Source organism: Callorhinchus milii, unplaced genomic scaffold (genome assembly GCF_018977255.1).
Source record: "Callorhinchus milii isolate IMCB2004 unplaced genomic scaffold, IMCB_Cmil_1.0 Scaffold3, whole genome shotgun sequence".
NCBI lineage: Eukaryota > Metazoa > Chordata > Chondrichthyes > Chimaeriformes > Callorhinchidae > Callorhinchus > Callorhinchus milii.
The window spans coordinates 93,895,415-93,920,718 of record NW_024704744.1 but is presented as its reverse complement, the minus strand read 5'-3'; the positions used below and the strand labels follow the sequence as shown (position 1 = coordinate 93,920,718).

Sequence of the window (25,304 nt, the reverse complement as noted above, 5' to 3'; positions counted from 1 at the left end):
ATTAATGTTTATAACCAATTCATTTTATGTGGGAATAGGTGTTCTCTTTAATTACCTTGATGGGTTGCACGGCTTTTATTGCTTTTGCATTCACAACAATAAATATATGAATTGTAAAAATTAGATTTTTAGTGTACTGTTCTCCAGCCTGATTTGATCATTCAGATGCAGGTTGTGAAGAAAATAAGTCAAAAGTCGAGTTGTCTATTACGTTACACTTCAAAAAAATAATTGGAAATGGAAATGTATTTTAAATGATCATTGAAAAGATGAAAAACAGTATGATGCTGAGCCTTATGGACCAGGAGATGTCCAGGCCTATTAAGTTAGTTAATCTTAGGTAAGACGACAGTTGAGGTTGTTGGTTCTATATCCCTTGTTGGGGATCTTCTGATTGATCAAGATTTGGCAATCCCTGATCCATTTTACGGATTCCGGTTGAAAACGGGGCTTGTGATAAATTCACCTGAGGATAGGGGGAGGTATCTTTGATGCTGCGCTGGATCCAATGAAATATGCCTGGCAATAGAATATAGGAATTGAGTTGATCTTCTGGTTAAACCCCTGCGGTAGTTGCAGCGTATGCCCAAGTATCCCCAAGCCTTAGCTAAACTCTCTGGACTTGGGTAAAGGAGAATGTTTCCCTCTGGGGAGTGAATGTGCACTCCATAACAGACAAATGGTAATTTCCATATGTTTTATTTGAATACTTTTGAGTTTAGTGATGGTTTTCCACACATGCCACACATCTGGCTCTCCACAAACATGTGGAAAATGGATGCGTTCCTGGTTTGCGATAAGTTTTATGGTAACTTTTAGATAAAACCATGCACATTCTGTATCCTAGGGTTAAAAAAAAAAGTGTAGCAAAAATACTTCCACTTCCTGATCTTGGAAAGCGCATGTATATGCACATCAAGTGAAGACAGGAAAGTTCTTTCCTTCTGTACTTTCAGCATTTAACTTATCATCATTCACTGTCTGGAGAGCCAGCAATGATGTTTTGACAGATTGGCGCTGCCTTTATTAAATAAAGCCCTTTGAGTCCCTTTGTTAGTTCACGCCTTATTGAAACGTTTGCTCTTTTAAATCTTTTTGGCAAAAAGAAATCTTATGGTATTCTGAGAGAGGTTTAAATCTTCCTCAGAAATTGGCACTTAAAATAATTGTCCTATTTTTCAAAATATTTTACCAGTGAAATCCTACAATTACAAATTTTAAAATAATTAAAAGATATTTGCTAAAATGGATTCTATTGGGTTAGGGATGTCCGCCCAATGTGAAAGGCGCTATAAAAAAGCAAGTTGTTGTGGTTCTGTAATTTATGATTCATCATGACAGCTGACATTGAATTAGACAGCAATGTAAAGGAGTTCAAATGATGGGCAAATTGAGATTAAAGCTTGCAAAAGTTATCAGCTGGATGTCTTCTAGACTTCTAATATTCCACATCTTATATGGCTATTTATTTAACTGCTTCACGGCAGCATTTTGTGATTGTTCCTCGTTGACCCTTAAAACACTAAAATGCTATAAATAAATGCTGGTACTGCTTCTCAACAAAGTTTTTGGATCTACTGCCACATTTTGGCAGTAGAGTGAAGTTCCCTGCCTACGTTTTGGCTCTTATTAGATGACTCCATCTGCTCTAATCATGTCAGAATATAGTGGTTTAATCTAGTTTCTAGAATCCTGTAGCTTAGAAGTTAGAGTCGCCTCGAAAGCAAGAGGACATGGGTTTCAAGCGCTCTGAGGCACTGCCGGGCATGTAGGGGCTATGTAAGTGCAAGTTGTGTTGTTTGGTTCCTGGACAGGGTAAACATTGGGCAAGTTTCCTTATTCCACGTGCCTTTGTTTACCTAGAAGTAAGTAGGTACCCGGTTGTTAGTTGATTGGCGGATCACTTTTCCGGGGGTAATAATTCCTTCAAAAAAATAATAATTTGGAGACTCAATCCATGACTGAGATTGAGTCTGTCAATCTCAGTCGTTCTGTGCGCAATTGGCTACCGCGTTTCAACCACAAAATATACAGTCAGTTCACTTTACAGTATATTCTTGGAAGTGCTTTGAGATGTCCCGAGGAAGTGATAAGGTGCTATGCTATAAAAATGCATACTTCTTATGATGACCTTTATGAAGCAGTCCAGCAGGACTCGTCAATTGTGGATTGTCCCTGTTGCTTTCTACCACCAGAATGCCCTCTTCAACATGTACATATGGCTTTGAAAGTAATTGGGCAAAAGGGACCCGATAAGGTGCTATATCAAATGAAGGATTCTTCTTCTCATTACTACTAAAAAATCTGAAATACAGATGTATTTTGTTGCTAGTTCAGATTGTTAGATTCATCATTTTACAATGTTTGTGACACTACTCAATTTTTCACTGTTTGTCTTTAATGTAGTTTTGCGAGGAGTTCAAGGAGAAATGTCCACAAACTGTACAGTGTGGGTTGCGCCTGGCTGAGAAAAACAACACTGGAATTGTCCGCCACTTTGGACTTCAGATTTTGGAACATTCGATCAAGTAAGTGAAATACCTGAACGACTTCTATCTGCAGCTGAAGTAAAAGGACTTTTGCAAAACACTGACATCCTGTATCGTTTCTGACCATCAATGATAGTGCTTTGCTTATCGTTAACGTTTGTTTCTGTCGGAAACAATTCCCTATTTCTCTTGGTACTGAGTTTAAAAATGTCATTCATGCACAAGACAACTTTTAGATAGTTCACGGAATTTGCTGTTTTAGCTTCTTGACTTGGAATTGGTGGAAGATTCTGTTGGGTTCATAGCAGTTTATTTTAAATAGGAAAATTCCCTTTTTGAAGTACACCTTGTAAAGATATTACTTTATCAAATGGGATTCATAGTTTTCAAGTCTGAAATATTAAGCTTTGCTGTGTGAAGAGAATAACATCTTTTCTAAACATGATAAACTTGTACTTTCAGATCAATATCAATATCACAGATAGGTCAGTAAATTGAATGAGTATTTGTATGTACCCAAGCTCAGCACCTCAAACTGTTGGAACTATCGCTCAATGGGTAGGGATGTATGTCAGCTGTGAGCAGGAGGAAGGTGTCAACGTTCTCACACATTTCGTGCTGAGCCGTGCTGTTTACCAGGAAGCTTGAAGGGAGTTCCTGGTACCTGACATCTACAGAATGAGGGCTCAAACATGTGCTTGTCAGATGTCAAAGCGCTCTGGGAAGCTACCCTACTTGAGGGGCCCAGGTTGTTGTTTTTGTCAAATGACCAACCAGTCTTTGGGTGGAGTTGGTGGGTGTGGCTGGGTTGGGGGTGAGATAAGCTGTGTTCATTTTGGGACAGAGTTGACTCCCAAGTTGACATGCTTGGCAACCGAATGTCAGAATCAAGTCAACCCCCTGTAGCGGACTCAGTAATGTGGTTCCTGCATTGGCTGGAAAAGCTTTAACTAAGCAGTAGTTTGAAAGCTGCAAACAGGCTGAGAACTATACTAATGGCAAGCAACATGACAACCACTGCCACCAAGATCTTTGTTACTCTGTGTAATTGGGTCATGTTTTCAGGGGTGCCAGCAAGAATCTTTGGTGCCTCAAGAGACAGAAAGGTTGTCTCGTACTTTGCTGCTATTGCTGTCACGGTTGTTTGGTCTCATAATATCTCTTTGCTAGGTTAATGTATTGTCTTCCATTCAAATATCATATTTTTAATCATGGAGGGGAGCCTCTTCTATTAATACCTGCCATATAAAATTGTACCTTTGTGCGACAGACTAAAAAATTGTACCCACTTACTACTCTTATCACCCGTCCACTCCATCTTGTCATTCTGCAACCTTAGTGTTATAACCCTCCGTCTTTGTTGTGAGTTTACAGGGAGAATGCAGTTGAGCTCAATCCTATTTTTCCCTGACATGCACACACACAGCTTGGACCCTGCCCAGGTGTCCCTGCTGTTACTAGGTGCTTGGAGGAAAAAAAAAACACTGAGCAGTTTTCCTTTAAGTGAGTCTCTGCCATTTCTAATGGATTCTGCCCAAGCTTTAATTTCAGATGATTTGTGGGCAGGTGTGATTTTGTCTTGAAATTTATTGCTAAAAATAAGCCTGCACACCAGCCTGCTGTCATCTACATTGAGTTTAAGGTCATGAAGAATATGGAGCAGATCTGAATTTGTTTGTAATTCCTTTTCCTCCAGCTTTTATCATTTATTTTGTTCCTCTCCTGGAGTTGTAACTCACGCTGGGGCATAATTTCACAGGTGTTGGCAGCCGCAGCTATCTTGCATGTTTTTATTGTGCTGGTAGGGTATTCAAGTGGAATGTGAATTATAGCTGAGCTTGATAAATCCTCATCTGTTGTATCCACATGTGGTGTATTATTGCAATCATTTGATTGGGAACTTTCCTGCCATTTAATTCCCCCTCTTTAACCCAGCCTCCTGAAAACCAATCACCGTTTTGCCGTTTTGGCTATGATCATGTGGCAGAAATCAATCTTGACTTTCCCGGTTGTGCGGAGAACTGAAAATATTAGTTTCAACTCCAATAATGCATCTCGAGTTAAAGGTAAAGTTTGGCTTGAGCAAATTACTGACTTCAAATTTATTTTACAGTTGTGTAATTTGAGAAAGCCGGGTGCTGACCAAACCAAACCAAGCTGAGAATTCCATACATCCCACATTGTGAAATAATTGTTTGAAAAAGTGTCAATACTGAAATGTTTTGAATTGGATAAAGTGGCTCTATTCCTTTGACCGAGACCCGCCTCAAGACTCTTGTCTTTGACTATACTTTTGGTCGCCCTCCTACCCCTACCTTCCCACCGTTCATCCCTCCTGATCCCAACCACCAGCTCAGGTGTGGATCGCTGACTGTCCAGCATTTTGGAACGTCCTCATGATTTGAAAGGCGCTATACAAATGTAATTTGTTGTTGTTGTGTGTTACGAGCTCATGCAATTTCTGTATTGCAACATTGCAAATTTACTGCCTGAATGTTCAGAAGTCTTCAAAGGGGACCACCCCTTCATTGTTCATCTGCTTAGACAAAAATATAGTAAGGATTGCTTTTCTTTTAGGTTCCGCTGGAATGGCATGGTGCAGAGAGAAAAGGTTCAACTGAAGAACAGTGTAATGACCCTCCTGTCGCGTGTAAGTTGTCTCATGCAAAGTTCGAGGGTACACATAATACTATAGCTTTGGCATGTGACACCTTGCACATGTGCAACAAATGGAAAGCAGTGTTGGCTGTTATGTTGGTGGTGACCTAGCGACTTGAAAGTTGACTAATTTACCATGTAATCGCTGCACGTGTGTGTAGTGAAGGGGGTCCAGGCTGCAACTATGTTTTAATCAAAGAAGTGTTATAACGGACTGCACTGTATTTTCTCCTCATGTCAATCCTGTATCTAAATCCAATGTGGAAGCACCGAATAAGATCAGCTAGCTTGACAAACTAGGGACAACCCTAGAACTGACCTGGTCTGTTGTGAACACTACTAGATGACATTGCTGGGCCATTAGTGATCATTTCTGTAGCTTAAAGCATTTCAGCTAGAATATGGCAAATGCCCTGTTTGAAGTTGGATGTTTTTGAGGATAGGTAAGTGCTCCTCAGTTAAGTATTGATTTATTCAGTAACTAAAGCAACTGTTAATACCAGGAGAGCAGTAAGTCAAATATTTCTATGAATATTTACAGTGCAGTTCTCTAAAGTGAGTTGATAGTCGTGTGGAAAGATTACTGGTAGTTAAATCTTCTCTTTTCCAGGGTACACATAATATTATGGTAGAAGAGGCTTACATCAAAGATGCACTCTCCCGTATTGTGGTGGAGATGATAAAGCGAGAATGGCCACAGCAATGGCCAGACATGCTCAATGAAATGGATAAGCTAACAGCCATGGGGGTAAGTACACTTTGTGCAAGTGTGTTCTGTGTTCCCACTCAATCTGTTTCAATGACCTATGTACTGCTGAACTTTCCTCCCTTCCAAGAGAAGTCTCCACCTCTGGGTTGACAAGAGAAGGCAACTGCTTTAATAGGAATACTCCTATGTTTTTTTTCAAGATTTATGAATGTGTGAACAGTAACCAAATGTACAGCAACACTCATTAAACTGAAAATGTATTAAATGTTTCAGTTGTTAGTACTCTTGCTTCTGAGTTAGAAGGTTGTGGGTTCAACCCCCACTTCAGGATATAGAAGCAATAGAGTTTAGGCTGACACTCCAATGCAGTGCTGGAGTGTGTTTCGTTGTCTAGAGGTATAATGCTTCAAACGATTTGTTAAATTAAACTGAGTTCTGCCTGTTCTGGTGGACTTGAAAGATCCAATATTTGAAAAGAGAAGTGTCCTGGTCAGCAGTCCCCTGATTTTTTAAAAAAAAATTATGGGTGTTTGTGGGACATTGCTGTATGCAAGTTAGCTGCCACGGCTCCTGCAAAATGCAGTAGGTCCTGGCGTTAAAGATGCTATTGCCAAATGTAAATATTAACAATAATAATGAATAAATACTCATACCTAGTTAGGAACGCAAGCATCTGCACTAATTGGTATATATTTATAATATATATTTATAGTGAGAGTCATTGATTGAAATTAGCATATTACATAAGAATTAGGAGCAGGAGTAGGCCATTCGGACCCTCGAGCCTACCCCGCCATTCGATAAGATCATGGCTGATCTTCTGACCTGACTCTAATTATCTGCCCTATCCCCATATCCCCTAATCCCTCTATTTTTTAAAAAATGTTCAAGGACTGAGCATCTACAGCCTTCTGGGATAGTGAATTCCATAAATTCACTACCTTCTGAGTGAAGAAATGTTTCCTCAACTCTATTCTAAAAGACTGACCGTTAATTTTAAGACTGTGACCCCTGGTTACAGATTCTCCTACCGGGGAAACAGACCCTCAGTGTCTACTTTATCAGCCCTTTAAGAATTTTACGTTTCAATAAGTTCTCCCCTAATTCTTCAGCACTCCAGAGAATGTAGCCCCAGTTTATTCAGCCTATCCTCATAGGTCAGTCCCCTCATCCCAGGAACTAACCGAGTGAATCTACGCTGCACCCCCTCTAAGGCAAGTATGTCCTTTTTTAAATAAGGAGACCAAAACTGCACACAATACTCTAGGTGGGGTCTCACCAAGGCCCTATACAGTTGCAGCAAGACTTCCCTACTCTTGTACTCTAAACCTTTTGCAATGAACGCTAACATGTCGTTCGCCTTCTTAGTTGCTGCTGCACCTGCAAACTAACTTTTCAAGACTGGTGTACAAATCCCTCTGAACACTAACACTATCTAATCTCTCCCCCTCTAGAAAATAATCTGTTTTTCTATTTTTACTACCTAGGTGAATAACTTCACACTTCCCCGCATTAAATTCCATCTGCCACCTACTCGCCCACTCCCCGAGCCTATCTATATCCCGTTGCAATCTTTTTGTATCATCCTCAGAGCTTACTCTCCCACTTAGTTTAGTGTCATCCGAGAATTTAGATACGTTACATTCAATGTCCTCGTCCAGATCATTGATGTAAATTGTAAATAGCTGAGGCCCAAGCACTGATCCTTGTGGCACTCCACTAGTCACATCTCCTGCCAATTCGAGAATGATCCGTTAATCCCTACTCTCTGTTTTCCACCCGTTAGCCACTTTTCAATCCATGCTCATGCTCCCATTAATCCTGTGGGCCTTAACCTTGTGCAATAGCCTTTTGTGTGGCACTTTGTCAAATGGCTTTTTAAAATCCAAATATACTACATCTACTGGTTCCCCCCTATCTAACCTGCTCACTGACTGATGCCTATTTATGAAGACCTTGGGGGAAAATCTACTGTACCTTTTAATTTTCAAACCAAATGGATGAAATCTTAAAAATAGAGCTAAATTGGTTGAGATCAGAAAATGGTACCTAACACAGGGTGCATTGTGACTGTTCAATGCACTCCTCAGGACACCGTAATCTGCTGGGCAGAATCAGTTGGGATTTTCAAAGGGAGATAGATACTTGGGAAGGAAGGGTGCTAATGGGTTTGGAGAAAAAGTGGGAAAATGGGATTAAGAAGTCTTATTATCCAATAAAGTGGTGGCAACAGTATTGACAGGTTGAATGGCTTTCTCTTGTTTTTATTTTGAATGAAATGCAAATGTCTGTTTTAAATAGCCTTTAGAAAACAGATCACCAGGGGGTAAAAAAGGAGAGTTTTCACTCTTTTTTTAAAAAAGGTTTGATTTTTACTACTCGGTGGAAACTTATTTCAGAAGCAATGGTTATATTGTTTTACTGTTTTCTTTAGCTTAGTTGTAATTGCAAACACATTACGTGTTGTTCACAAAATACACAATCACTCCCACTTCACAGTATATTCTGTGAAGTGCTTTGATACGTCTCAACAATGCGATCAGGCGCTACATCAGATGCAAGGATTATTATATTACTATTAATGAACACTAAATTAACATTAAACAAAGTTTGTTTTGATTAGTGAATATGATCGTCATATTTAAGTGTGTTTTCTTGTCATCCTTTCCAATGTGAAGACCTGGCAGTTATTTCTTCCCCTGTACTTGATTCAAGGCCACGTTTCGCCCACAAAACATATAGTCAATTCACTTTACAGTATATTCTGTGAAGCGCTTTGAGACGTCTCGAAGACGTGATTAGGGGCTATATCAAATTCAAGGATAATTTTTAGTAGTGGTAGCACTAATAATTGTAGTTGTACTCAATGCTGATTTCGATTCTCTTATCAGGAGACGCAGACTGAACTGGTGATGCTGATCCTTTTGCGGCTGGTGGAAGATGTGGTGACATTCCAGACTATCCCAGCTCAGCGTAGGAAGGACATCCAGCATGCCTTGACTCAGAACATGTCCCAGCTTTTCGGTTTCCTGCTGGACATCCTGCAGGAGCACACGCAGAATTATAAACAACTGGTAATTACCATCATTTTCAATGATTCTTATTGCGTTTTGAGGAAGAATTTGTGTAAAAGTTGCAGCTCCCTTTAGATTGAATTTCCTAAAGATTTAGAAATATTCTCCTAAAACTTTATTTTCCCTTTCGCAGCCTTTTTCTGTGCCAAATGTAAACAGCCGGATGGACCACAATGTTATTTGCTTCTATATATTCCTATACAAAACATCCTGATATACTACACTAAGAGCAACCCTGCTAAAATGCGGTCACTTGTTACACACAGTGTGAGATTGCCAGTGACGTCTGTTTGTTCATGCTGTGATTAGGAATTGCCATTGATGTTAGTTGCCCGCTGAACATGCACACTATGTGCAAGAAACCCAGTTGATGTTGCTTCCTTTGTGAAGCAAGCTCAGTGGCTTTCTTGCATACAGTGTACATGCGCAGGAAATTGTGTTACCCGCATATTGTGCACAGCAATCGACATCGTTGATGTTTCTGCAAATGCAGTGTGCAGGAAGAGTCATCAGAGATGATCTGACACTCAGAAAACAACTGCCAGGAACCCTGATGATCTTTGTTTTTCTACAAAATTTTCTTTTGGTTTGACACATGTGGAAATCTATCATTATGCTTAAGGTTGTCCCAAATTGACTGAATTCCATAGATACCTGCCGCCTACAGAAATTTCTTATTTGTCATCTACCATCGTAAGGGTACTGTGGCCAATTATACGTGGCTCGTGCTACCCTCAGGAATTGAACCCCTGATCATTTAGTCTGTGTGACTTGTTCCACCCCGTGAATGTAGCTTTACCTATTTGACCATCAAAAGAGCCCTGTATTAGTGTTTTAACTTCATATTTAAAAAAAAATCTTATTTTTTTTGTAGAAAGCAGATGCGACTCAAGAAAACAAGGTGAGTTTGGATTTAAAGGTTTCCTTGTATAAATTATTAACTTTTCAAAATTGATGTATTTGGAAGGTGAATGTTCTGTGCCACTTAATGTTAGGATGCAGATTGATACCAAGTGGAGGTTAGGGGCTTATGCCTAACGTAGGGGAGCTGCTTTCACAGCTCATAGTAGCTAGCTAGAACTATTTCCAGATGGATCTGCTTGCAAGCCTTTACATTCCAAGTCAGGATGGTTCAGTGTAGAGATTAGAGCAAGTAATTGGAAAAATAATTGTGTCAAAAAGGTAATGTGTGCAATTAGCTTGTTTCATACAATAGTAATAATAATCCTTGCATTTGATATAGCACCTTATGTCGTTGAGACAGCTCAAAACATTTCACAGGATGTGCTGTAAAGTGTAGTGACTGTATTTTATGGCCGAAACACAATGGCTGCGCGTGAAATTTGTCCCAATGTAGTAGCAGAAATGTATAATCTTCAGAGTCAAGTTGAAATGAACATTTTTCTTTCAGGCTAAGTCACATTGTCGGGTAGCCATCACGACTCTAAGCACTATGGCTGGATATGTGGACTGGGTTGGCTTACACCACCTGACGGCTGATGGCTGTAAGCTATTGGAAGTCCTGTGCATGTTATTAACTGAACCAGAATTCCAGTTCGAGGCAGCTGAGTGTCTTCTCATCGCTGTCATCAGGAAGGTAATATAATTATGCAAAGTTACCACCTTTTGCAATGAAAGGAAGGGGGGGAGGGCTACTTTGACCTCAGAACCAGTAAATGACTGGTTCTCTATGTGAATGAGCACTAACTTGTTAATACTGTACTTTCTATTTTGTTCTAGTAACTATGTACAAGTGTTTTATGCAGGTCACAATCCCAAGCAGTTCCCCCCCCCCCCCCCCGTACTTCAAAAAGGTGTAGGATGAATATCTGTACCCGTGGTTTCCCACATAGATGTACACTGTAGGCAGTTGCCTTTTGGAGGCACGTCTCAAATAGATGGTATTGTTCTCCTTGGTGGAAAGGTTGCTTTGTGAATAAGAGGTTTAGAGTAATCTTGAGGGTTGTTTCCTAAAGTGCTAAACTTGTTGGATCACTTTCATTAACTGGATTTATAGTCGTCTCTCAAATGTCATATGACACCTTGTTAATGAGTCTTTGAATGCGTGAAGGATGCAGCATTATATCATAAATCCAATTTATGAAATGAATCCAACAAGTCTAGCACTTTAGGAGCCAAACCTTTAAAATTACTTTGAACTTTTATTCCCAAAGCAATCTTTCCACCTTGGGGAACGTACAGCTGAATTATTACTTCATGTACTTATGTAGAACTGAGTTTAGCTATTTCCTCGAAAGTTGGAGTGGCATGAGTGCTTTACTGTTAATTCAAGCACATGTCAAAGTGAATAGGGTTTAATAAGAGCATTGTGGTGGCAATCGTCACATAAACCTTTTCCCTCAGTTTTTTTTTGTCATTCGTCCATCTGTGGAATTCTGTAGCTCAGTGGTTAGAGCACTCGACTGGTAAGCGAGAGTCCTGGGTTCGATTCCCCCCAACAGGGCAAAATGTTGGGTAAGTTTCCTTACTCCACACGCCTCTGTTTGCCCAGCAGTAAGTAGGAACCCAGTTGTTAGTCGATTCGCGGATCGCTTTTCTGGGGGGTAATAATTCCTTCAAAAATAATAATAATAATTTGGACACTCAATCCACGACTGTTTGTGGGACAATGCTGTGCACAATTGGCTGTCACATTTCGTCCACAAAATATACAGTCAATTCACTTAACAGTATATTCTGTGAACTGCTTTGAGATGTCTCGAAGATGTGATAAGGCGCTATAACAAATGCAAGGATTATTATCTCTCCTTTACCTGTTGCCAGGGAGTTGCCCAACAGTTGAGAGAATAAAATTTGTGGAGCTGATCGTGTTTGTGGGAGTGAGCAAATTGCCACCATTCGCATACCACATGAAAGAACAACCTGAAGTAATTGTTGAGTTGTGTGATCAGTCCGTACAGATCACCCAGAACTCTGCAGCCCGTGTCCTCTCCCACACCGGGCTCCGTGACCCTATCACCCCCATCCTCACCCGACTCCACTGGCTTCCCATCACACAGAGGATACAGTTCAAGATCCTGGTCGTCACCTTCAAAGCCCTCCATGGCCTTGCTCCCCACTATCTCTGCGGCCTTCTAACTCCCTACCAACCTGCCCGCTCCCTCCGCTCAGCGGGCAGGCCTTCTGCCACTAGCCCCCATACTCTGGAACTCCATCCTGTAGTCCCTCCACCTCGCCTCGCCCTCTCCTTTGCCTCCTTCAAGACCCGACTTAAGACTCTCCTCTTCGACCTTGCCTTCGATCACCCTCCTCCCTCCCCGTTCCCGACCCCCAGTTTGGGTCCAAAACATTGGTTGTCCAGCACCTTGGGACATTCTTCTGACGTGAAAGGCGCTATACAAATGTAATGTTGTTGTTGACTATTCTTTCTTTTGGTAGGGCAAGCTGGAGGATCGTAAGCCATTCATGGTTCTCTTCAGTGATGCTGCAATGCACTGCATTTTATCAGCCGCACAGTAAGTTTCCGCCCACTTCAGAAAAGAGTCCTGTATTATAATAATAATAATCCTTGCATTTAATACAGCTCCTTATCACGTCTTCGAGAGGTCTCAAAGCGCTTCACGGAATATATAGATATATATATATGTAGTTTCACATTTTTCCACGATCAGTATGTTGAGCCTCTTTCCTTTCAAGAAACAATAGATATTTGTTCTCAGATTTTGTTTTTGACAGAAAACTAATGACCCGATCTGATGGGCTGAGAACTCTGAAAATAACCTGTTTTGAGTTTTTCTTCTTGCAACTAGTCTTAATTTTCTGTTCCAAAATTGTTGCCTCAAATATTCCAGCTGAACTGCTGTACAGCTCACATCCAGGCGCACTCAGTGAATCATTGTTTAAATGAAACCAGATTGATTTTCACTCCCACTTCCCATTGCCTGTAACACTGCTTCTCCTCCATTGTGATCAATTAATTCATCACAGATTGGCTCAACCAAGGACTGTTAGCTGCAAGACACGCATACCCTTAGGACAGGAATACCAGTTGACACTGGAGCAGGAAAATTAGAAATCTGTTCGATCCCAGACAGTTTCTTGCATCTCAATCTAGATCAAGAGAGTACTTGAGGTTGCAGGATAGGAGTGCAGAGCAGCACCATGGAGGGAGAAGGAACTGGTATTTAAGTTATATTTTGTGGGATTTGTTTTTGATGTTTTTAAGATCGCAATTGTCTTCAGTTTTAACACTACATGAGAAGATGCTGGGCTTTTATTTTAATTGTATCTGGGAACACTAGGAATTTAACTGCATTCAGGTTTTAACATTTTGGCTTAATGTTTTAATTTTCAGAGCCTCTTCAGCCTTTATTAGAAATTGAAAGTCATTTGTCATGAAGATAGATTAGCAGTTTTAGGATGATTGGTCCTAAATCTTCATTGCTGAGTTCAGTGTTTCTTGTTACAGGACTGCTCATGGAGCTGGACTCGTGGAACAACACTATATGTTCCTGAAAAGGCTTTGTCAATTACTCACAGCTCTGGGAGGACAACTGACTGCATTGTGGGTATGTCAAGTCAAGTCTCCTCTGTTTCAAATGAGCTTGTGAGAGTGTCTGTCTGTCTCTCTCTCTGTTTATATGTGCAGCTTGAGAGCAGTATTAGGACTTGGTTCATAGATGGATTAATACACTTAACCAAACAATTGTTAGTAATTAATCACTGTGTAAGCTGCTTTTTAGTGATCACAATTGTTGCCAGTTTTGTTCTTGGTGCAATAGTATAATTTGGGGCAATTTTAAGCTACAGCTATGATTTGGAGCCATTCTGTACTTACTGAAGCCAAAATGGACACCTTTGTTAAAATTAATCCACTGCCAAGTAGCTTAAAATAGACAAGTAGAACAGCATTGATGTATGGTTAAAACCAAGGCAAATGAATGTTTTGAGAAAATCCTCAGACGTTTCAGACCAGAATAACTTGGTAGAAAAATAAACAAATTATATGTCCTCCGATTTTAGGAGACGTATTTCAGGGTTTTTTTTCTATCAAAAGTAGATTTGTTCAATGAATCTTAAGAATGTATGCTCCGCATTAACTTGGAAATCATTCCCCAGGGTGGTGAGAAGGACATTGGCCAACCTCCCAACTTCAGCAAATATTTACAGGCATTCTTGGCTTTCACCAACCACCCAAGCCAGGTAATTTGTTTATTTTACTTTGTCAGTCTTATTGTACAATCTTTATTTTGTTGGGATATTGATTTTTGCTTGGTAATGCTTGTGTACAATATTATTATATGAGACAACTGAAAATGCAACTACTTATTGAGTGTACTTTGTGCTATTTGCTTAAAGCATTGTGTAGTATATCGTGTAGTGTAATTGCTTTTTGGCAGTTCTCTTACCTGAATTACAAACATCCTGCACCTAGTTTCAGTTAAACTTTTCGTTTTCCTAATGTTCAGTGAGGGTAGTGATGAGCAGACACTGATTGATAGTGATGGAATGAACAATTGATGAGACTGTATATGGTGCTTTAGCAAACTTAACAGAAGACCAGAACTGGATCATTTTTAAAGGAATATTGTTTTGTGCGACCTGGAATAAAACAGCCGCTTAAGAATCGATAAGTTACTTACAATTTTTCTTCTCGCCAGTATTTAAGATCGTCAACTCAGATAGCCTGGTGTTCATTTTTAAGACATGAATATATCTCCAAGGATTCTGTAATGCTGGAGATAATTCCACAGTTGTTGCATGCAACAATGGCTAACCTCCTGAAGGTATGTGACTTGAAATGTTTCCACTGTTCTCCTTCCCTGTTAATTTCCTTTTCTGAAAACAGTGATGACTTGGGCTGGAGTATGGTTTTACCTATGAGGTTTTAAAGGGGTGAGAGTGGTCAAGGCCAAATTGTGTTAATGCTTTGAAATACTTGGCCTTGAAACCTTTGAACAGTAATCAACTTTTCCCTGTTGACTTGTCTCCTGAATGTTCAATGTAAATCGTAAATATTGGTCTCCTGTTAGAATTATATCTTTATTTGGATCCCACTGACAACAAGGAAACCCTTTTGTAACCCAGTAATCTGAGACCGTAAGACTCACAGCGTTAAAACAAAGTACAAGAATAAGACAACCTCTCGGTTATCAGGTTGCACTGATTCATTTCCTGTGCACCACCTACACACAGTGCTGCTGGCCTCACTTTTTTAGGGTAGGAAGCTGGCTAGGCAGTGCCAGTAGCCAGCATGCCAGAATAGCATCGATCCACGGAAGCAAACACATGCTCAATTGCAATACATTCTTATGGGGGTCACCCTATAATCTTTGTTAGAAAACTCTTCAATGATGGGTGAGACGGTGGGGGTAGAAGAGTACCTCCCATAAGGACTCTTTGTATAGCAGTCAGCTGTGAGATCAGTCTCGTTGCAGGTTTGGGGTCAGTTTATTTACTTGGGGCCTTCTTGTTTACTCACTGCTATTAATTACAAATTGCCTAATTGCTAACATTTTGCTGCTCTCGTCTTAATAATGTACCTATTTTGTACTGTTGCAATTGAAAATGCATGCAAATAATTGTGCTTTATAATTGAATGAATTCTGCTTTCAACCAGGTTGGCTTTCCCTCTAAAACTGACAGCGCAAGTTGCGAGTATTCCCGTGTGGACTTTGACAACGATGAAGACTTCAATGCATTCTTCAATTGTAAGTGGCAATGCACAGTATAAAAAATTCAAAATGTGTGATTTGCCTTTGAAAAAAAATCTCTGTACCAAATAAGATGTATGCCTCGGCAAGGAAAACTTCGCTGGATTCTAGGTCATTGGATTGCTGTTGTTTTATCGCTTCCCTGTGCGTTGAGTGCTGGATGTAGGAAACGCTGCTCACATCACCTCCTGAGTGCTGTGCTTATGTGTGCTGTGTCCAAGTAGAGCGGCTGATGCCACTTTGCAAAGTGAGATCAGCGGAGCTTTCTGCCATAGCATGTAACATCCAAGACGTGACGTCAGTGACCTGATGATCTGGTAGTCGGTCATGTTTTAGCATGGGATGCCATATAATAATAATCCTTGTATTTGATATAGCACTTTATCACGTCTTTGAGACGTCAAAAAGTGCTTCACAAAATATACCGTAAGGTGAATTGACTATTTTGTGGGCGAAAAGCAGCAGCCAATGGTGCACAGCAGAGTCATGGATTAAAGTGACCAATTATTATTTTGGGGGGGAATTTTGGAAGGAATTGTTAGCCCCGGAAAAGCGATCTGCTGATCAACTAACAACCAGGTTCCTACTTAATGCTAGGTAAACAGAGGCGTGCGGAGTAAGGAAACTTGCCCAACATTTCGCCCTGCCGGGAATCAAACCCAGGTCTCTTGCTTGCGAGGCGAGTGCTTTACCCGCTGAGCTACAAGACTCCACCAGAAGTCAGCACCGGAAGCTTGGTGTGGCATGTTTCTGATTAGAGTGGGTCCATAAGATACCAGTGTTATAAGTGAGGCTGCACTATAATGATCATTGTAGTGTGTGGTTGGTTACACTGTATGTATGAATATTTATGTATTATAGTGCACGCTGAATAATTGCATTGAGTTGGGACCGACAAACACCATACAATCATATGGAATATGCAATTACCCAAAGTTCTACTGATTCAGAACTGTATGACCAAGTGTATATTTATTACTTTCGAACCACTTAAACAACAAAATTACATTTGTAACAAAAGTAATGATGAAGTAATAATAAGTAATAACTGCAAGTCAAATTGTTTGTGGTCACCTGGTCTACTCCTTAACCAATGCAATTACCTGAGCTAATTATAAATTTGCGAATAAATTGGCTGGCCATCTTTCGTGTGATTAAGCAAATTCTGCAATTATTTGATATGCATTTGAACAAAGTGGAATATCAAATTTTAGGTACTTTACAAATTGCTATGTGAGTAAATGGAGTATTCAATTGTCTGATACGCAATTAAATGAAGTGCACTGTAAATATTAGATATGCACAAAACTTTGACCATGATTAAAAAACAGTGTGCAGCTTCAGTGGGAACATTTGATCTTTCATCAACGAAGGCTTATGACAGGAGTTCATTTAGCCGAGTAGGTATACATTCAGGATGATCCACTGATCAGAAATGAAACTTTGTATGAAACGTCTTCAAATTACTCTGCTCTGCAGGAAAATTAACTACAAGATCTCGACTGTTTTAAACTGGCAAAATCAGTAGCCCTCATCAAAATATTTGCCCTGATAGAATGATAATTTAATAAAATGTGGTGTTAAACTTCTGTTTGCAGCATTCCGAGCTCAGCAAGGAGAGACCATTAGACTCTCTTGTCGTTTGGCACCAATGACTGGTTTCAATATGGCATCCGAAGCACTGCAGTATCAGCTTACAGCAGCCATTGATGTTGGCCCAACCATGTGTAAGCTGGTTTAACCATGTTGCTTGTTGTCATTTATGACTAATGTATTGAAGCAGAGAGGGATAGGTGAAAAGTAAACAAAAACAACAGCTTGCATTTATACAGTGCCCTTCATGCGGAGTAGCGTCATGGAGTGCTTAACAGTGGCCGAGCTTGATGCTGAACCGGGGCGAGAGGGAAGTTAACTGTAGGCACAAGAGTAAGCTTTTCAGGTGTGATCTGAAGATGGGGAAAGGGTAACAAGGTGGAGGGATTTGAGGAGGAGAATTCCATAATTTTGGTGCGTAGTGGTTAAAGGCAAAACAGCTGATGCTGGAGCGGAGGCCAGAGCCAGTTGAGCGGAGGTGGAGTGGGTTGTAAACAGGTCGGAGAGATAGGGATGTGCCATGGCATGATGTGATTTTGGTAAACGAGTGTGAAGATCTTGAAATTAATCGTTCTGTGACAGGGAGCCAGTGGAGCCTGGCAAGGACTGGGGTGATGGGGATACAGAGTTTGGTGCTGGTGAGGATACGGGCGGTGGAGTTTTGAATTAGTTGGATTTTGTGAATGTCGGAGCTGGTGAGGAGGGCATTGGAATAATTGAGGTGGGAATGACTATCTTTTGTGTATATTCTGACATTTTGGATGTTTAGATGAATAGGCTAGTTTTCTGATGCATTTCGTAAATTAACCTTGCTTTTTTTTCTACAGCCAAGACTGGGACAGGTTTGTGTTCCATCTTTTCACCATCTTTTGTGCAGTGGGATGCACTGACTTTCTTCATGGAGAGTGTCATGAGCCAGTTGTTCAGAACCTTGGATGCAGAGGTGTGTATGAACCGTTTGTAACAGCGCCCCAAGGAAAGAAGGCCATTTGATACAACCTTAAAATCAAATTAACAGCATTTTTTTCCATGTTATGTAATCATGCTTGCATTTGAAATAGCATCTTATCGCATCCAAACTTTTTCAAGCGCTTCATATAATGCTATTCAAAGTTTCTGCCGTATATAGACAAAATCTTTGAGAGGAATGTGGTGGTTGGAAGGATATATAACATTCGGGTAGGAATTTGCCATAGATAACACTGTGGCTAGGATCAGAGCACAGTATAGGTAAGAAAAGGTACTGACTGCTGTGTTTACCATTGTATGTGGAACCTTGTTTTCCCCAAATGCTCCACTGGCAAGGGATTTGCAGGCAAGTACAAGGGATAGGAAAGACAGTTTTTTTAAAAAAAAACTTAACCTTTCAGCAGATTAAGAAAACTTAAGAGCTGTTTTATTACTTTGTCACAGAATAAAGTTATTTTTGTGTCAGGTGGTAAAGAAAAACATGGTTTAAATGTCAGCATGTTAACAACTTGGAGAACATTTAGCTCAATCGTGCACTTGCTTAACCACAATGCATTTTAAAGGATTGATACAACTTTGAAGAAACTTAATACTTTTGTTTGCAGCAACTTCCAGTAGCAGAGGGAGTTGAGCTCCTTAAAGCTGTGTTGAGCTATCATACCCATGATCCCCTGATTCTTTCTTGTATCCTGACTGCTGTCTCAACCCTCTGTCCGTTCCTTCTCCATGATGCCTCTGTTTTGCCACAAGTGCTTGAAAAGGTACGTTTCTACTTTATGCTACACCTGTGTTAATTCAAACAGTATTTAGTTTGGAAAATCTGGATGAATAGTGAGTACAACCACTGCCTGACATAGCATTAGGCCATAACTGCAAGTCCTGGTTTGTGTTGATATAGTCTTTGTTAGGGGAGCGGTCGGGTGTGCTGCAAATGGCTGTTTTTATGAGCATTGGAAGAAGAATCAGCCATGTTTCTACTGATGATCAATATCCAGTGACTCCTGCATGTATGTGCTCTTGCGTTTGATCAGGCTTGGCTGTGATAGCATGTGAACAATCTTGTTTTGGGTTTGCACTGAGAAGAAAAGCTACTTGTTAACTCGGTAATGCTCATAATAATATTAATAATAATAATAATCCTTGCAATCACGTCTTCAAAGATCTACACATCTAAATCTGTGAACCCATATTCCAACCAGAGCATTTAGGAGGATAGGAAATTGGAGAAAATTGAAAAATGATTTAATTAGATTGTAAATGCAGTATTTTTAAATTGCGTTTAGCATGTGACGCAGTGAATGCTTCTCTAAAATTTAAACTAGAATAAATGTGAATGCAATAAAGACATCTGAATATAGCAGCTTCCATAATCTTTATGTTTAGCTATTGTAATGATTTTAATTTATTGCTGATATTAAACACTTAATTAAATCGAGTTTAATTATAATTAGTATAATTTGGGGGGATTCTGTAGGATAGTTTATTAATAATAATAATAATCCTTGCATTTGATATAATAATAATCCTTGCATTTGATATAGCGCTTTTCACATCTTCTCGACGTCTCAAAGCGCTTCACAGAATATGCTGTAAATTGAATTGACTGTATATTTGTGGGCGAAATGCGGCAACCAATTGCGCACAGCAGTGTCCCACAAACAGTCGTGGATTGAAAATGACCAATTTATTGTTTGACGTGAATTCAAATTGATTATAAAATAGTTCCATTATGAGTTAGAGCCGGATTCTGTATCATTTACTCACCAAATGTTCAACCAAGCATTTCAATTATGATCAGCAGTTGTCACATCTGTAGAGATGGTCTTATCAATTATCAAATCTAATTTTGAAAAAGCCAGCTGTGGGGCCATTCCTTTGCCAAGCGGCAGTCGTTGCTGAATATGTGAAAAGGAATGCAGCATTTGTTATACTGCATTGGCTTTGGATACCATCAGAAAAGACATAACTATAGAGAAAGGACAGCAGAGGTTTACTCAGATTATAATCGGGGCTGTGGGTTATAGTTACCTCAGGAGACTTGAAAAACTGGGACTGTTTTTTTGCTGAGTCCATAGCCTCAGTATACAAACAGCTGGTGACTTGATAAGAACTTATACTCCTGCCAGTTATCCTTATCCTGCTCCAACTGGAACTGTAATAATTATTGCTTTTTAGCAATCAATGCACAATGTGAAGTGAAGACAGCTTAGCTTGTGAGTTGGAGTCCTGTAGCTCAGTGGTTAGAGCACTCGCTTTGCAAGCGAGAGACCTGAGTTCAGTTCCAGGCAGAGGGCGAAACCTTGGGCAAGTTTCCTTACTCCACACAGAGCCTAATAATAATCCCTCCAAAAACCAAAAACAATAATTAAATTGGTCATTTTCAATCTACGACTGTTTGTGGGACATTGCTGTGCGCAATTGGCTGCCGCGTTCGCCCACAAATATACAGTCAATTCACTTTACAGTGTATTCTGTGAAGCGCTTTGGGACGTCCTCCTGACGTGAAAAGCGCTATATCAAATGCAAGATTATTATTATTATAAAGCGGACTGTTTTAAACAATCGTCCGTTTCCTGGTCGAAAGCAGTGATTTGTAGAATTCTGGGAGCTTTTTTTTTGGAAATATTTCCAGGAGCCGAAGTCTGAAAGGAAATTGCATTTAAAAAAAAAATGAGGAAAATAATAGGGTGCAGGGGAATAAAGTTAGAATGGATAATATGGGGGTAGCAGGCGCAACAGCACAGTTATGGTGGGCCAAATGGCCTCCTTTATTGTTATGTTTCTGTATTAATGCGTACTTTTTCTTTTCAGCTCTTTGCATCTGCTACTTTTGAAGTCATTGAAGAGAGTCAGGTAGGACAACATTGTGTACTATAATAACATCAATCCTTTCATTTGATAAAGTGCATTTTATCTCGGGGCACATTTCTCAAAACACTTCACGGGATTTACTGTAAATTGAAGTTTGTGCGAATTGAAGGCAAAAGCAAACGTTCTTAACATTTTAGTTGGAAATTAAATTGGAAACCCGTGACTTTTAATTCCAGGCTCCAAGGACTCGTGCAGTAAAGAATGTTCGCAGGCATGCTTGTTCATCCATACTTAAGATGTGCAGAGATCACCCAGAACTGATCATGGTAAGTGTCTCCCTGATTGCTCCAATTGGTATTGTAGTAGTGCTTTTAGCAATCGACGTGTCTAGGAATGATTGATGGTAAAATTCTGGGAGCAGTCAACCACTTTCGTTTGGATATATTTCCAGGAGGTGAAGGATCATTTTGTTTAGAATAATCCTCAATTTGCATCTAATAGCAGTTTCAACACAGCAAGGTTGCAAAGTAATTACTCACAAGTCTAGTCATTGTTTTGTAGCCAAAACTAGCAGTCATTTTTGCTAAGAAGGCTGTACAAACAAATGATCTGGATGATTGTTGGATAGGACACCAGGTGAAGCTCCCTCCTCTTTTTCAAAAGCGATATAGGATTTTAACGTTCACCTGAACAGCAGACAGACTGAACTTTGATTGAATATCTCATCCAAAGGATGGTGCCTCTGAAATGCAGCGCTCCACTAGAGTGTGAACCTAAAGTATTATCGCCAGTTCTGACATTGGTTCAAACCTACAACTTTCTGACCCAAAGTCAAATACAACCAATAGAACTAAAGTTACTGTCCAAAATGTCTACAGCTAAAATAACATGTCATTCTATCTTTAAAAATGTGTGCGGGTTTCTTTGATTCCAATTGATTATTTGAATACAGTGGGTTTGGAATGAAAGCAAACAGAATCAAACCAGAGGAATCTCCTGAATCCTTCATCCTTTTAAGATCAAACAAAAGTGTACTATGTATAAATGTGTTTGGGTGGGGAAGAGGAGAAAATAAATAATTATCCTTGCATTTGTTCCATGTCGGGAGGACATCTCAAAGTGCTTCAGTGTAGATCGGCAAGACGAGAAACATTTAAAATTATTAATGTTTGTCTATTATTAAGGAAGATCATACAATTTACTGCCACATTTTGACTGTCCATGAATGCATTTGAATAATGTTTAATTATAGCACTGTTTTGTTTGCAATGGGGATTTCCCTATTCAACGAGTGTTTCTCTGAACTAATACCTTTTATGTTTAGCCGGTCTTTGACATGTTCTACACTCATGTCAAGCGCCTGCAACAAGACGAAAGGCAACTTACCCAGCTAGAGAAATGTGCCCTGATGGAGTCTCTTGTTCTCCTGAGTAATCAGTTCAAGAATTATGAGCGACAGAAAGCCTTCCTGGAGGAGCTTATGTGTCCAGTTACCAGTCTCTGGCTGTCGGAGGAGATGCATAGGTATTTTTGAAGCCTTCCGCTACCATGCTGTCTTATTGCTTTAAAATCATTAATACAAAGCTTGTGGATTGTAATCAGTTGCATATTGAAGAAAAGGTTTAATTACCAGGGTTGCATGTGATGCAGTTGGCTGATCATCAAAGAACACTTAGTACAGTCTGATTTTTCTTGAATGTGGAAAGGGGAAATTTTTAAACCAGACCAAATGCAAGTGTTTGTAGTTAGATAAACAACACAGATTGTTCAGCAATTGTTTAATCTCAGCTATACTGTGAATATCTGCATCAACAACAACTTGCAATGATATAGCGCCCTTCACGTGAGGTAGAATCCCGGAGTGCTTGAGAATGGCGGGTTCCAACACTGAGCCAAGGGGAGCGGGAGATGGGAGGTGACTTTAAGCACGATCAAAAAGGAAAGTCTTTCGGAGGGATTTCAAAGTAGGGAGGGGACAAGGCGGAAAGATTGAGGGAGAGAGATAATAATCCTTGCATTTGATCTAGCGCTTTTCATGTCTTCTAGACGTCACAAAGCGCTTCACAGCATAGACTGTAAAGTGAATTGACTGTACATTTGTGGGTGAAATGCAGCAGCCAATTGCACACAACAGTGTCCCACCAAACAGTCGTGGATTGAAATGACCAATTTATTATTGGTTTTTTTTGAGGGATTATTATCAGGCATGTGGAGTAAGGAAACTTGCCCAAGGTTTCCCCCTGCCGGGAATCAAACCTAGGTCCCTCGCTTGCAAAGCGAGTGCTCTAACCACTGAGCTACAGGACTCCACGGGTTCCAGAGTTTCAGGGCGTAGTGTCTGAAGGCACGGCTGCTGATGGTGGAGTGGGCGAGGAGTACTGATAATTAGAATTAGCCAAAGAATGCTGATCAGGATTATTTTTTAAAAGCTGTGAGTTCATTAAAATACAATAGACTCACATTAAATTTCTTGCCTTCCAGAGTGCTTTCCGAGCCAGGGTTGTTCCTTGCGTACATTGGCGCAGACGTCACTCCAGCCGACCCGATTATGGAAGACCCATCAGGCATCAACAGGTCTAGGGTATGTGTGAATTTGTGACTAAAAATGCTTCCAAAGACTATTCTGTTGCTATGGGTAATACCAGGAAGATGCTAACACAGTACCACCAATGGCTTTTTGGAAATAATGATATCCATTTTACAGTGTTCTCGTCTGACTCTGATTTTGTATCACTGGTTCTATTGGAAATTATTCAGGTAACTTGTCAAGGATTGTGCAGTTGCCCTGCTTTTTATGAAATTTCAGAAACGCTGAAACGGGGGACGGATCATCTTATTGTGGAGTGGTCATGAAATGCATCGTTTGTACCATCCATTCGCCGTTGTCTATGCTGAAGAGGTTTGTACTTGTAATTCCAGAAAGAAATGACTTCTTGCCAAATGGATGCCGTTTTTGAGGTTTTTTGGTTTTTTTTGTATTTTTTTGCTGTTGAAAACGCCACATGCAGTGTCACTAAAAGGAAATGCAGTCTACAATGTCACCTCAACACGCCACGGTGACTTTCGGAGAGCCGGTTGTACAGCGCAGTAACCGTTTCATTAATCCACAGATCTTTGTTTCGAGGCACAACGTGTATACTTTGTGATTGGAAAATATTCTGCAGCTTCCAGTGAAATCATTTGTGAACCTATTTCTTCTATTGGAGTGGGTGGACTCAGCTTTTTATACTTGACAATAGGGTTGTGTATTATTATCGTGTAGGTTTAATTGCAGGCAGTGATGTGTCATCTTTGCTTCTAATTAATGGTAAGAGTTGCATGTTTCGTGGATGAGAGTAGCAGCTTTCAAAAGAGAAGTGGTCTGTTCTGGAAACTGATGGCAGCTGTGTGATTTTGTTAATAGTGCTGAGGATTCAGTGACGTGTTTGAAGCACCCAAGTGTGGAATATTGTTGGAAATGTGCAAAGAATGTTGCTTCAGTTGCTAGCAATGGACCTATAAAGAGAATGTGGTTTGTTTGTCTTGCGTTGGAAGTGAAGTGAATTAGTTATGGTACACCTGGTATTGGAAGTACAGTGTGGTAACTACGTTGGTTGCAAAAGTGTGTTGGTTGCATTATTGATTCATACTAAAGAATTGAACCAGACTACAAATATGCAGCTTTTTGTAAAGTTTCTTTTTCCATGAAAGAAAAATCATGAGTAATGTGTAGCGCAGAAAGTCTAAAAGCCTCCGTAGTTGATTTGATACTCGATTTGAGAGGTTCTGAAACACTTCTGTCACACGTTGCAACACAAATTCTGCCCCAAAATCTCGAAGAGCCATTTATTCCTGACAGTAAGGTGCTGTCCCCACTCGTCAGAAGGCTACTGGTTGCAGTCAGGCATTTATCACCAAGTATCCTGGAGATAATGCCCCTTCCCCCCCAACCCCCTCCCCATCCCAAGGTGCTACTGGTAAAGCTCAATGAAATGTTGCCAGACCTTTCATCTCTGCTTTTTACCTTATTTTAACAGATCAGCTTGTGTGTTTACACCATACTTGGAGTTGTGAAGCGGGCTCGCTGGCCTAGTGACCTGGAGGAGGCAAAGGCCGGAGGGTTCGTGGTCGGATTCACACCCAGCGGGGCTCCGATGTACCGCAACGCCTGCACTGAGCATGTCATCAAACTTCTTGACAACCTGCTCGCCCTGATAAGGTGAATTGAGTTGGACAAGAGTAGCAACATGTGAACCAAAGCCATTATTACACCAACACTGGATCTAGGCCAGGAAACCACGGTCTTGAACCAGTGAAAATAATTATCAGGACAAAAGAACACTATCCG

The 25,304-nt window shown here is 40.2% G+C and overlaps 1 protein-coding gene across 3 annotated transcripts in view; it reads left to right on the top strand.

The window, feature by feature from the left end:
• Window positions 1-25,304, top strand: part of LOC103180784 (exportin-5) — a 48,435-nt gene that overhangs the window by 2,825 nt on the left and 20,306 nt on the right. For all 3 annotated transcript variants that reach the window (XM_042332981.1, XM_042332980.1, XM_042332979.1), the window contains exons 2-20: window positions 2,407-2,528; window positions 5,067-5,139; window positions 5,758-5,895; window positions 8,748-8,930; window positions 9,805-9,831; window positions 10,342-10,527; window positions 12,330-12,406; window positions 13,360-13,459; window positions 14,010-14,093; window positions 14,552-14,677; window positions 15,511-15,601; window positions 17,203-17,331; window positions 18,025-18,140; window positions 18,772-18,927; window positions 20,978-21,019; window positions 21,214-21,303; window positions 22,302-22,501; window positions 23,459-23,558; window positions 24,994-25,175. In XM_042332981.1, coding sequence (XP_042188915.1) covers window positions 2,407-2,528; window positions 5,067-5,139; window positions 5,758-5,895; window positions 8,748-8,930; window positions 9,805-9,831; window positions 10,342-10,527; window positions 12,330-12,406; window positions 13,360-13,459; window positions 14,010-14,093; window positions 14,552-14,677; window positions 15,511-15,601; window positions 17,203-17,331; window positions 18,025-18,140; window positions 18,772-18,927; window positions 20,978-21,019; window positions 21,214-21,303; window positions 22,302-22,501; window positions 23,459-23,558; window positions 24,994-25,175 — 2,222 coding nt within the window. The remainder of the gene's footprint in view (window positions 1-2,406; window positions 2,529-5,066; window positions 5,140-5,757; window positions 5,896-8,747; window positions 8,931-9,804; window positions 9,832-10,341; window positions 10,528-12,329; window positions 12,407-13,359; window positions 13,460-14,009; window positions 14,094-14,551; window positions 14,678-15,510; window positions 15,602-17,202; window positions 17,332-18,024; window positions 18,141-18,771; window positions 18,928-20,977; window positions 21,020-21,213; window positions 21,304-22,301; window positions 22,502-23,458; window positions 23,559-24,993; window positions 25,176-25,304) is intronic.